This window comes from Lissotriton vulgaris, chromosome 9 (assembly GCF_964263255.1).
Source record: "Lissotriton vulgaris chromosome 9, aLisVul1.2, whole genome shotgun sequence".
Taxonomy (NCBI): domain Eukaryota; kingdom Metazoa; phylum Chordata; class Amphibia; order Caudata; family Salamandridae; genus Lissotriton; species Lissotriton vulgaris.
In genome coordinates, this window is record NC_141697.1 from 499,035,515 (window position 1) to 499,049,926 (window position 14,412).

The window sequence follows — 14,412 nt, forward strand, 5'->3', positions numbered from 1 at the left end:
ATGCACATCCTCCCCGGTTAGGTAGCCTCCGTGTAACGCACTTATCGTACGCGGACGACGTGGTACTGCTGAGCCAGACAAAAATTGTCCTTCAACGCCTACTGCATGACATGTCCGATTATACAAAAAAGAATTTGCTAACAATTAACATCAGAAAAACAAAGGTAATGCTCATAACGCGACAACGAAAAACTCCACCAACCTTCCGAATAAACAATGACCAACTGGAAGTGGTAAAAGACAAGCACCTTAACTTCCAAGTGCATTTTAAGGACATGGAAAAAAAAAGGATCCACTTTATTGCACGCCTTCACTAGCTTGGCAACCGAGCTAAAAGGTCCTCTTGTCTCCCCCTTGCTAACCGCAATGAAAGCAAAACTATTACCCACAATAGCATATGGGAGTGTATTACATCATGGGAGAAGCGCTACTCTCATAGACAAAATACAAACTAAAGTCTACAAACATGTCTTTTCCTACCGAACAGTTCCTCACCAGCGCAAGTAAGACTTGAATTCGGATTACAATCTCAAGCATTACTGAAAAAATATGAGGCCATCAAATTCTGGTATAACGTTTGGAGGAACAAGGAGAACAAAATAAATGAGGCATTGTGGGAAGCAATCCACACAAACTCCGAGTACGCAAAGTACCTAAAACTCATTAGATACAACCGAGCTGGGACCATTGTGGGAAACAAAATTGCTGGTTTCTTCGTTCAAACAAGTGGTTATGAGGATCGTCAAGAAACACTCGTTCCTCAACGACAAAATAACCTTCAGCGCCCGGACCCACGCCTGGACGATTATCAAATCATACATAAAGCCCATACCTGCAGCTTATCTAGATATTGCATTCTCCTTGTTTGTCAAACGCAAATATCTCCAATTAAGTCTGGGCAATCTTCCGACAAGATTTGACCAACCAAAACGGAAACCACAAGAAACAGAATGCGACCTTTGCGGTGCAGGCAAACAAGATATCATCCACATAGTTTGCATCTGGCCAGCTATGTACCAAGGTCAGCGGCACTGGCTAAAGGACAAGCTCAATGAGCAAGGAGTACGCACCTGCCGGACTGCGATAGTCCAAATCCTATGCACAGTGGAACCACAACTGATTTGCAGATCAGTTAAATTCCTGGACAGTTTCGCGGAAAAACGAGGCCTATCGTCATAGGTCCGACCTTCATCTTGACTTAAGAACCCCGTTATTAAAGTCTATTTGTGTTCTGAATAAGTTTACTGAAACTCTAGACAGACTCTCGGCCACACAGATTTCATACTTTTTTTTTTCTTTTTCTCTTTTATGTAGCACTAAAAGTTTGTTTTAAATATTGTGGAATTTTATACATTGTAATGGTTTTAATTAACCAACAATAAAGAATTACTTACTTACTTACTGGTCAAAGAATAGGAACGGATTGAAGAGTCCCAAGCCAACAGTATAGTTCGGTCTAGTCCCGCATGCCTCTTTGATGGATTACTAGTTTAATGTGATTCTGTATGGTTTTTACTGCTCCAAAGCTTCATTAATTCCCCACCATTAATGTTCTGACAATTACCCATTTGTAGCCTTTGGCTATTTCTCCCTTTGAATTTTTTTTCTGTTTTATGGGCCATTCTTTGTTTGCTCCCCATTCTGATCAGCAGGTCTCTGCCCCACGTGCACCTCAGGATTTCAGACTTAAAGCCTACCAATTCTTTCATATTTTCCTTAACTATTTTCCTTTCTGATACCTTCTGATACCCCTTACATCCTGAACTGTTAACATTTTAAATCCAACTCAGTATACCTACTTCCATTAACACCATGAGCCAACCTCAAAGATACCGGAAAAGACAATGAAAGCGGCCCTGCCCAATACCAGCCTCTTATTTCACAAGTTAACGCCATGAAATGTTCCAGCATCTGCAGATAGAGAGGTTATACTGTGGTCGTACTATGGTTTACACTGTGCTTTGTGGGCTTCCCTTCTTGCTTGAGGTTTTACCCAAACGCATCTCCAGACTGTACTAAATGTTCTTAACCAAGAATCATTATCCTTGTGCCTACTATCATTTTCAGACAAAGCGGACTGGTACATTGAATTAAATAAAAGAATTAAAAATTATAAGACTGTGCCACTCTTTGGAACCAGAAGACAGCTGGTAGAAGATGGGGCGGGGTCTGGCCCATGGGGGCAGGGTCAGACTTTCAGAGTGACATGCAAGTTACAACGTGGTGTGTATGAATTTTTTAAATGGTATCAATGAAAACCATCTCTAAACATTCCTGGGCCACATAACAATCCATCCTCAGGGAATGGAAGCAACCATATTTACAAGGACGTTTTGTAAGAAAATAAACACTTAGCTGTAATCTTGCACCTTTCATTTTAAGATTCTTTAAAATCAAAGCTTTACAGCTAGCGTCTGGTTAGGATTTGTACTCCTTAGTGGTGGGGTCAATGCGGATATCAAAATAATTCCCCCCTTCCTCTCCGAAGAGTCATGCTGCGGGACGAAAGTGTTAGAAAGAGCGCAACAGAAAGAAATTCTCAGTTATTAAGAAACTTTGAGAAAAGTATTTCCAGTCACACTTTTTTTTGTCTCTGGTCTAGATTAATACACGTCTAAATAAATAAACCTTACATAATTACAGGAAACAGTTTTGAAAATAAAATCTACCTTATACAAGCAGGTGTCGACTATTTCATTGCAAACTTTTGCAAGGTCATCTGTAACTTCAAGCCTGGATCTTACAAAATCACAAAGCTCTTCGTTGCCCATCACATCCCAGATACCATCACAAGCTAGGATGATAAACTGATCATCTTCTTCAGATCTTTCTATTTCGTATACTTCTGGCTCCGGGGAAACAAGCTGCTCTGTGGGGCCTTTCCCATGAACACATTTGTAGTCGAAGTCCCCGAGTGCCCTGGATACAGCAAGCGAACCATTCACACGTTGAATCATTACAGAACCACCTGCATTCTGGATACGTTCTTTTTCCAGTGGATTGCTTGGTTTGTGGTCTTGTGTAAAGAAGTGAACCTTCTTGCTCCTACACAGTAAACCTCTTGAGTCGCCACAGTTGATGAAATATATGTGCTGGGGAGATATCATGACCCCTACAGCTGTCGACCCACTTCTGTCTGCCCCATGTTTCTTCTCAGAGATAACTCTCATGTGTTCATCAATTTGCAGAAAACCTGTTCGGATTCCACTCTTTACACTTTCAACACAGAGTTCACCATCAGAAGCTTTGAAGTCCTGGTTGGACGTAATGTGATCTAGTAAATGCTCACAGCAGTATTTAGCAACTTGGGATCCAGCATGCCCATCATAAACAGCAAAAAAAGACCATCCCTCAAGTCCATTTGGCATACCAATCACTGCTGTGTGTGCATCCTCCATCTCAACTCGCCACCCTTGCATACTACTTAGTCCATAACGCAGTTCATTACCATGCCCATGAGCATTATGCTTCTCCATCTTTGGCTTGTCTAAAAATGCCCCCATTGTGGTCTTGCTCTTGAGATCTGTAGAAAAACATGAATTAAAAGAATCAGATATAGGGTTACAACACTAAAATCAATGTTAATACATTGCCTTTCTTAATGATATTCCGAATAAAACACTTTTTGTTTCAGGTATAATTTCTAGTTTTTCCCACATTTGTTCATTCCAATATATAAACATATCAAAGTGAAAATAATAACCCTAGGCTGCATTTTACAAGTCTTATCTTAATCAGTTCTTGAAATGAAACTAATATTGTAGAGAAAATTAATGAAACAAAAGTGCCCATATTTAACACAAGCTTGAGTTCCTTGAAGAGAGAAAGAGGACATGAGAGTACGAGAGTACGAGGGAGGGAGAGAAAGTTGTGTGCATGGTGGGGGGGAACTGTCAGTTGCAGCATCGATTGTGGGTTTGAGGCTGCCACACTGGAATGTGGCAAGTAATGCTGGTAGTGCAAGTCAAGGATTGCCTATCACCAGTCACTCGTTTAGCTTCCTACTGAACACAAAGTTCAATACTGCTGTGAGTGTTACTTAATGCATAGAACAATACAAGACCACATGACATTTCTTGCCTATGTACACAACTGTGCCACTCTGAGTTCTGCAAGAAGTAAACCTGGTTTGTTTCGAGGTCACAAATTCAGCACAAACCCATATTATACACTTCCAATCTCTTGAAACATAGAAGGCTCTTTTTTTTAGGCTAGATATGCATAATGCTTGTGCCATTTATGGTAAATATATTGTATTGCATAACTGAAGCGGCTTTGGTATGCCGGTTTATTCCATTATCTTGTTTGCTCTAAAAACTTCAGCCACTGGCTTAAGAGAATGTCACTTACATCCCGTTCCAGGCCCAAAGCACAATTCTTCTACTGGCTGTACCCTTCCACCTCTAATGGAATGTATGAGGAAGTCTGAAATGAGCTGGGCAGAAGCCAGGTAGCACTGGTGAGTGAACGCTGTCTAAACACTGAAAACTGGCTGCTACAGAAAAATGTTGCATCCATTTTTCAGATCTTTCATTAGCACCATCTCCAAAAAAGGTCTCGGCCTGCGTAGGCTGCTCTTGCGCAGTCTCATTGGCGAGATCTTATAGGTTTTCCAGAGTGGGGCTTGAACCCGCCCCTTGTCTCCATTGGCAGGATGATTAAAACTGATTGTTGCCTGTACATTCCAGATAATGAACAAGTGCACGAGGCAACCAAAATAACTTTCTGGGATGATTCAGGGTTCTTCTTTGGATCTTGGGGTTCATGGTTATTGAAAGGACCATTTATTTACTTGGCAACATTGGTACAAGTATGTATTATCATAAATATATTAGCTGGAAGCCATTTCACCACATATACATCCCCTAAGCCTCCTGTTACTGCAAGTAAAGGTATGGTGTCCCCGATAAAGCCCAGTCAGTATGAAAGTATGCAGATGATGCACAAAGAGATAGCAAGAATGCACATGTAAGAATGGCATTCAAAGGGAGGATTGATTCTTTCCTTTTTAAATATTACTGTTTTTTCTCTTTCGTATCCTTTACAAAAACATATTCCTGGGATAACGGAGTACATGAGGTTAAATTACGTGCCTAAGAAAAAGCTTTGATTACAGAATGTTTTCCTAGACGTTCAAAAATCATTTAAAGAAAGCATTTCTCTCTCACTTGGTTTTATAAACTGTCACCAGGGCCTGTAAGCCGGTTAAGAACTCTGATGCTGTGCAGGTGTTTTCATAAGATAATGTAAAAATACTACAAACTCTCCATTGTGTTGTCAAGCTCATTAATAATGGTTTGTTTGAAGAGAAAGTAAGGAAACCCATCAACTGTTATTGATAAATGGCAAGCTGAAATCTTCCTGCTACAGCTGCATTGCTCAACGATATATGTGTTATTCCTAAGTAACTAACCGAAGTAATTTGTAAGCTTTCGCATACTCTCTGTGCAAATACTCAGGGACTCCACTGCTGCAGCTGGAGCCGATTAAATTATACTGGAGATTTCCCATGACCGACTCGTGTTAATTAAACCTTTGCGTACGCATGACGGAATGGTTCTTTCGTGCTCCACAGTGCTCATGTGCGCATTACGGAACCATACCGTCATGAGCACACAAGCACTAAATCCCTCTGCTGTAAAAAGCAGAGGGATTTCATTTTTTTTTTTTTTTTTTTTTTTTTAACTTCGGGAGGTGGAGAAACCTCCCGAGGCAATTGTTTTTCAATGTAATGACAATCACACGCATGGCGCGCGGAGGTCATTAAACTGAAACAAGCGTTTTTGGTCCCGGGCTCACCGGCCATCAAGAGAAACCTACCAAACACAGATTTTTCTGAAACCTAGACACCCAGGGGAGTCCAGGGAGGTGCGGCTTGCGTGGATCTTCCAACATTTTCCTATCCAGAATCCCCCGCAAAGCTCAAATGTAGCTTCAAAAACAATCATGTTTTCCTCACTTTTCTGTGTGTAAAAGTTGTGGGATCACTGAGCGGATTCAAATTTCTTACCACCTAGCATTCCCCAGGTCTCCCGATAAAAATGGTACATCACTTGTTTGGGTAAATCCCGTGCCCGCAACAGGAAATGGCCCAATACGTACTGTGGCGACTCCCCTGATGCAGGAGCCTCTAACCACATCAGCTCAGTGTTCTGATAGCAGCAGCAGCGAACCAAAAGCTGAGAGAATAGCTCACTTGAAGGGGTTTACGTGGCATCCACTGCTTTAACTGGGGGGGTCCCTCACTCCCCTGACCCTCCCCCACCCATGTGTAAGATCACAGCAAAGCACCACGCAGCCTTCCTCCACCAAGTATCATAACGGGGGCACCTTACAGAGAGGCAGAAGCCAACAAGCAGTCACACACAGCATGGGAAAGTCAGATAAATCCTAATCTAAACTTCAGTTTGAGACACGGAAGGCTCCTAGATCGAAAGAAACAGACATGAATGCCATGGAAACTGGGACAGAGGCTGCTGAACCGGTAGGGGACACTGAGCTAAAACAGATACTAACGACGATGAGACAGAGTCTGACCAAAACCGATGACAAAATAGATGCACTCACATTTAGAATGGATAGGATGACAGAGGTTAGAAAAGCACACAGAGACTAGACATGGTGGAGAAGAGAGTGTCAGACATAGAAGACGCAGTAGCAGCAGAATCCACAACAAATAAAAAGGTGGACAATCTTATATATTCTCTAGAAGCAAAAACAGAAGATTAGGAAGCAGCCAGATCTATGAGAAATAATGTACGCATAATAGGTATGGTAGAATCAACCAACATAGGAAATATGGAACATGATTAAGGACCTGAGTGGTCTTTGGCCTAATGATGCTATTACAATTGTAGGGCCTACCCATGATCTCTTTTTCAGCGAGATAAGGAGTGTACTGAACCAGCCAATAAAAACTAGGCACAATGTGGGTCAACGTATTGCCCTAAACTGTGATAACAAGAGTTCCTGGTTTAACCAGGACTGTAGGAAGGCAAAGGGGATACTCATTGGGGCAATCAAAAGAGGGGTCCATGTAGAAATTTCTACCTGTAGAGCTGGATACAAAAAGGCCATTGATAAAGCAAAAAAGGAGGGCGAAGACTCACTATGTGAATCTTTGCATGTGGCCCTGTCGGAAAGTGGCCCCAAAGGGTTCTGGAGACAAACGGCATATTGGTTAAAAGGGGAAGGACCCAAACTGGCGTATACCGTACAACCGGAGGAGTTTGTTGCGCATTTTGGTCCTCTCTATGTAGACAATCCTTATATAGCTAGTAACACATTGGTGGAACTGGATCTCTCAAGGGGGCATGAAGAAGGAAACTTGGTTATTTCACTAGAGGAAACACTATCAGCAATATCCTGTGTGTTGGTACGTGCCCCTGGTCCAGACAGAATCCCTAATGATTTATACAAAGAAGATCAAATGCTATGGGGTTTTTATATAAAATATATATCCAACCTGATACTGGCCGGTGCCCCTATTCCTGGCAGGTAGCTGAAATGGTGCCCTTTTAAAAAAAAAAAGAGACAGATTTGTTCCATTGAATTATAGGTCTATCAGCCTTATTGACTCCCTTCAAAAAAATGTTTGCAAGCAGGTCTTAACCACATCAATGCTACAGTAATTCATCCTTGGTGCTGATCTTCTTTGAATCCCATTTTTCGTGACGAGCTCGGCTCGTCATGAGCACACAAGCAGTGTACTGCAAGACGAGCTGAGCTCGTCATGAGCATGGAAGGGGTTAAAGAAGGGTTCAAAATTGGATAAGAGAAGCACAGATTTTAAGTGATTTTCATGCAGGTTTTCGTTCTAAAATCAGTACGCTGGACCAGGTGTTTCGATTGATTTGTATGTATTGGAAGGAAGTGGTTGTAAAAGGCGGAAGGCTCTATGTGGCTTTTGTGGATTTGTGTACAGCTTTTGATCTTGTTCCACGAAAGAAACTATAGGAGGTGTTACTAGGGATGGGTGTCACCAAAACTATTTTAAACCTTTTAATTCGATTGCACTAAGATAATTCTGCACAGGTTAGATTGGGCACTAATAGTCAAGTCACTGAAACCTTTCCAGTCAAGCAGACGAGAGACAAGGGTGTGTGCTCGCTCCAACACTTTTTACTTTATTTATTAATGGAGTGGTAGAGTTCTTAGATAAAGATGGCTGTGACGCCCCAAAATTAGGGTTAGGTAGAGCCCCGGCACTGTTATTTGCCGACAACACTCTTTTAATTTCAAAATCACCCCAAGGATTGCAGCAACTATTAAACGATTTTTTTAAATTTCGCAAAGAAAGAGGCCTCAGCTTAAATGAGACCAAGAATAAATGTATGATCTTTGGCAAAGGCAAAAATTTAGCAAAGACCAGACCAATGTGGGCCGGTAGCACTAAACTGGAGAAAGTCGAAGCTTTTGTCTACTTGGGTATTCGCCTTACCCCTTAAATCAGCTGGAGCCCACAGGTAGAAAAAGCAAAACTCCAACTAATTCAACAATGTGTTCACATAAGTAAAATACATAGGGGGACAGTATCCAGGCAAATAGCCCCCGCCCTCCACATTTCCAATACTAAGGTTTTGGGCGGGGTGCTTTATGGGGCGGAACTCTAGGGTGTTAGTTCTCTGGTCTTGGTCTACAGTTGAAAATCGGTTCGTAAGATCACTTGTAGATCTCCCTGCTAGTTCCCCTTTGACTCCTTTTTATTTTGACATTGCTCATAAACGACATAAAGTAAGCTACAAAATAATATAATTTTGGTTTAGACTTTGGACAACTGACGAGCTGGATCCCTATCGGGATGCCCTAAGGGATCTTCTAAGATTTCTTCAGGTTGCATCTATAAGGTGGTTTTCCCACTTGCGTGATCTGCTAGGGAAACTAGGGATGGACAGCTTCTGGTCTAGCCCAGGAACCATTAGCAGTATCTCGAGAGATATGCTGAAAAAGATGTGCTGGGAAAAAATAGTACAATTGGAATTGATAGAACATGTCTCAGGCCTAACCAAAGATTTTTTAACTTATAAACACGCTCCACGTTTTGAAACAGCAATAGATGAAATTATTCCTCTGTTGGCGTGCAAGCTCTTTTTGCAGTTCAGATATAAGACCCTACCAACTAATCTTTTCTGCTCAAGATGGTGCATGAATCCACCTGTAGTTGATTTATATCCTTTGTGTAAAACCTTGGCAGAATCTATTGTTCATTTACTCTTTTTCTGTCCCTATTACGCATTATTGAGGAAAAAATGGATAATACCATAATGTAGAGCTGTTGGCCCGGGTCACTATCTTGAAATCCTGAGGCTGCTGTCTACGGATACCCGTAGATTGATAGTTGTTGGTATCTCTTGCTTTCTGTATGCTATGTGGGTCAGGGGGAGGAAGTTAACACTCTGATTTCTGCATTTTTTTATGCATGAATTTGTACTTATTGTATCATGAATTGCTGTAATTTGAACTGATAATCCTTCTTTCAATGATTCTATTTTATGGTTTTATTGTGTTTTTTAATGGAACCTGTGCTGCGATGTACTTTTTTGAATCTCTAAGATTGTAATAAAGTGTATATGATGATGATGATGATGAATATGGAACAATATGTGTTTTTCTGAGATATTCGTGGTAGAGCGAGCACACCGCTCGCTGGCCCCAGACCAGTCAAGGGGCCGCACCTGGTCCTGTAATCACAAAACTTTTAAATTACTGAGTCCGAGATTCTGAACGACCTCAGAAGGTTAAAAAATTCAAAAAATGCAATAAAGATATTTTTAAAAATAAATAATTACAGAGATTGAGATGCTGCAAGGCACGCGAGCTGGCAAACTTGACAAACGGAGGCAACACGCTGTCCCTATATCCGGACTTTACACAATAATTCCAAGAGGCACAAAGGCCGAGTACAATATGATATACCTAGCTAAGTTGTGTGTGATGGCTGACGGAAAGACACACTACTTCACAGACCCCAAGCAAGTTTCCTATTTTCTCAAACAAAAGGAGGAAAGTGTGACCAGGAGAAGGTCACCGCGTCATGTCCCAAATGAAGAGGACTCACAGGAAATGGAAGAAAGAGTAAAGAGACAAACACAGTTTACTGGTTTGAGTCATGGGGAACTGAGGTGAGATTCATCTACTGTAGACTACTATTTACCGTAAGACTCTGACACATTTCTCGAAACTTAACATAACAATGAAAAGGGGAACCCTTGGGTGTTGGGTGGACCTCTTGAAGAGATTTGGATATTACACCATTGAAAGGACTCTGGATGCACGCAACTGGTAAGATAGCGCCAACTGACTTTATAATGGCCCCGAAATGGATAAGTAGGAGGCAGGTACATTGATAGGTGAGGTGTTACGTGAGAACGCACAGAAGAAGATACTAACTGGGACTGCTATATACTACAATGCAAAGGTCTTTAAGGGATCGCTTACATTGGAACATGACATATGCTACTACAAGTAATATAGTTACTTAGGTGACATACTGTATGTGGCCGGAAAGGTAGCCAAGTCAATGGTAACATCTGTCCCCCCCCATGTGTAATCCACCAACAGTGTATCACGATTTTTGTTTATGTTTAGTTAAAGGTTTAATCGGGGGGAGGATGGTCAGAGGAGGGATGCTTCGCTTAGCAAGGGTTTGAAGCGCATAGTGTGGGAGGGAAGGGGGGTTGTTTACTGTTAGGTATTAGAAAAAAGTGAAGTACATTGTTATCTAATTCAGACCACTACCTGCTAAACATGAACACAAGCAGAGAAACTCAAAGTATATGGCTGTAGGTCAATCACAAACATCACAAATTAGATTCCTTACCTGGAATGTAAGAGAGGTCAATGACCATAGGACGATCGAAGAGACAAACAATCCAGGTTGCAATCATTAAGGACACCCATTTGGCCCCAGGGAGTGCTGTCCTCAGCTCGCAACGTTTGCGGGGCCACTTCTATGCAGCAGGGTTCACATCACATGACCAAGGAGTCTTGGTGTGGGTAGACTCTAGGTCCAGGATACAACTGAATGAGTTTTGTGTGTGGACCAAGGAGACAGAAACGTACTATACCCAGCAATAGATGACTCAAAAGGCCCAACGCTCAGCAACAGCAGTCAGGGCACTCCTCGAAATAGCGGACCAGTGGACATGTGGCAGTATCTTAATCCCACGGGAGTTGGGTTTATGCATTACTCCGCTGTGCACAACAGACACACCCGGCTAGATTACTAGTTGGTGTTGAAGAGCCTAGTGCTCTGCATAAAGAGCTATGAGCCCCTGCCACGCACATATTCAGACCATTCACCTATAGTTTTAGACCTAGAGCACAGATCCCGGAGACCTACCGCATTCAATTGGAGGTTTCCTCACTACCCCCTGTTAGACCCAGTTTTCAAAAAAAGAACTAGCGTACTTTATAGAAGACTAATTTGCCACTAATGTGGGATCCATAGACAGTTTTCCAATAGTATGGGAAGCATTTACAGCCTACATCAGAGGCATCACAATATCCAAGCTCGACAGAGTGTTAAAATCCTTAAGATAGGTAACAAACTTGGAGAGGGAAATAACCGAACTGGAGACAAGACATCAGGGCACAGGAGATAATACTACACTTGGTGAGATCAAAGCTAAAATGGAAGAATTTCACGACACAGCCAACAGTGAAGTGAAACACATGGGCAACTATGCAACAGCAAGGACATATGGGACGGGGGACGCCCTGGTTCTGCGGCTTTGATGTGAGCTAAGCGGGAGGGATTGTGAAACTGCATGATGAGGCAGGGTAACCAATTCATGATACACAACACATAGTGGTTAGATGCTGCATATACTATGTAGTGTTGCATCGCACATGAATCACACCAGATGAAAATGCCACAACGGACTATCTAGGCACATAGCCATGCCGTGGCTAATCAAAGAAAACAGAGAACACTTAAAAGCACTGTTGCTCTCAGCTGAGATATGGGGTGCACTAATAAGTACGCAATCTAGGAAAGCGCCCAGAGGGGATGGGCTTACAGTAGCTTTCTACACATCATACCAAGACTTGCTTGCATAAAGAAATGGTACAAACAGGTACGATGCCCCCATCAATGCGAGAAGTCCTAATTGTAACTCTCCTAAAGATATGTAAACAGCCAAATGAATCGTCATCATATAGGCCCCTCTCACTCTTAAACGTAGACACCAAGCTGTACGGCAATGTACTGGCGAACAGATTAGCCACTCAGATGCCGGGGTGGCGCGCTGGAGCAAGCCAGATTCGTACCTGGCAGTAGCATCACCTTTGATTTAAGAACACTTTTTAGAACAATATAACAAATAGACCTAGAGGTAAAGGCAGATGCAGTCTTCTTAGATGTTGAAAAAGCGGGTGACTAAGTCGAATAGGTATTTATGCGTGTAGTCCTTTGCAGAATAGGAGTGGGTGAGGTGTTCCTGCGACTCGTTGAAGTTTTATATACGGCCTCATAGCCAGAGTTCGGATAGGCAGTTTTGTTTCATCGCTATTTGACATTTCTAGAGGCACCCGACAGGGATGCAAATTATCACCTCTACTGTATGAGCTGGAGGCAGAATCCCTGGCATGCGCTCTGCGTGAATACTACAGTCATAGGAGGCTGCGCATTCTAGGCTACAATCTCATTATCTCCGTGTATGCGGAGGACACCTTGATCTACGTTTGAAATCAATAAAGAAACCTTGCCCCAGTCCTTAGGGAAGTAGTGAGGTTTGGAGCACTCTCAAGCCTTAAAATCAACCGGAACAAAGAAAACAAGTTACTTAACTGTAACTTTGGTTCCCCAGTATTGGTAACTTTCATAGATTCCCATGCTTTGTATCATTCCCAGTTGTCGGACTGGGAGTCTCGGTAATAAAAAATATCATAGTAGTAGGTACAAAAGAGAAAGGAAAGGCCTAGGCCTCATTCCCTTTTCTGACATATCAGCCTCTTTTTGTAAAAGAGACCAAACTCTAGGCGTCAGCCAATCAGAAGAGCCTCACCCTTAGAACCTTCCTGAAGGAACCTCAGAGCCTCAGATTTTCGTAGCCGTAGTGTGCTAGACACCATACTTGCTGAAGGCTGAGCTTTCCCCGGGGAGGCGGGTGGGCGCATGGGAATCTATGAAAGTTACCAATACTGGGGAACCAAAGTTACAGGTAAGTAACTTGTTTTCTTGCCCCAGTATTGGAACTTTAATAGATTCCCATGCTTTGTATCAGAGTAGCAAGCAGTAAACACCATAAACACATTTTGTAAAGCAGTACATCATAACATTAGCAAGAAAAATACAAAATGTGTCACCCATGGAAGGTGGGATAGGAAGGAAAGCTCACCCATCACTTGAAGAGGTTTCTCAGGACAGCCTGGCCCACAGCCGCGTCATCCTGCTGCAATGACTCCAAGCAATAATGCTTAGTGAACGTGTGCACGCTGCTCCAGGTAGCAGCCCTGCAGATGTCCTTGACATGTACCCCCGCAAAGAGGGCCGTAGAAGAAGCCACTGATCTCGTCGAATGAGCACGGATCTTGCCCACTAGAGGTTTCTCTGCTAACTTGTGGCAATGTAGAATGGCACTTGAAATCCATCTCGAGATCCCCTGTTTGGACAGAGGGAGGCCCTTGTTTGGACCGCCGAAAGCAATGAATAATTGCGAAGATTTTTTAGAGTCTTTGGTGCGGTCTATGTAGAACTGTAGACAGCGTTGCAAATCCAGAGTGTGCAATGTTTTTTCTGCTGGAGTGACTGGGTTCGGAAAAAATGTCTTTAGGATGACAGGCTCATTTAGGTGAAAGTCAGTGGGGACCTTGGGAATGAACCTTGGGTTCGTCCTTAAGATGGTAGTGTTCTTTTTGAATTGCAAAAACGGTTCTTGGATAGTTAGGGCTTGTAACTCCCCCACTCGCCTCACTGATGTGAGGGCCAAGAGTAGAGCTAACTTCCATGACAAGAATTTTAGGTCGGAGCGGTGAATCGGCTCAAAAGGTCCCTTCATTAGGTGAGCCAGGACTAGGTTTAGATGCCATGTCGGAGGAGGAGATCGTACTGGCGGATAGACTCTAAACAGGCTTTTGAGGAATTGTTTGACAACTCTTGCAGACCACAAGGAAGGACCAGAATCAGATCTTCTGAATCTCGAAATCGCCGCTAAATGAACCTTGATAGTAGAATGGGACAGATCAGACTTAGCTAGCGAGAGTAGGTAAGGTAGGAGCTGATGAGGTTTTGACGTGAAAGGATCAATCTTTTCTTTTTTGCACCAAATACAAAATCTTTTCCATTTCAATCTGTATGTTTTGTTTGTGGATGGAGCCCTTGCCTGAGAGAGGATGTCTTTGACCTCATTGAAAAGAGGGACATTCATGTATTCTCGCTGGTCAGGAGCCATGCAGTCAGGTGTAACAACC

The 14,412-nt window shown here is 42.6% G+C and overlaps 1 protein-coding gene across 3 annotated transcripts in view; it reads right to left on the reverse strand.

The window, feature by feature from the left end:
• PPM1A (protein phosphatase, Mg2+/Mn2+ dependent 1A) overlaps positions 1-14,412 on the reverse strand; it is a 463,370-nt gene that overhangs the window by 384,660 nt on the left and 64,298 nt on the right. For all 3 annotated transcript variants that reach the window (XM_086937957.1, XM_086937955.1, XM_086937956.1), the window contains exon 2: positions 2,670-3,523. In XM_086937957.1, coding sequence (XP_086794083.1) covers positions 2,670-3,503 — 834 coding nt within the window. In that variant the 5' untranslated portion in view covers positions 3,504-3,523. The remainder of the gene's footprint in view (positions 1-2,669; positions 3,524-14,412) is intronic.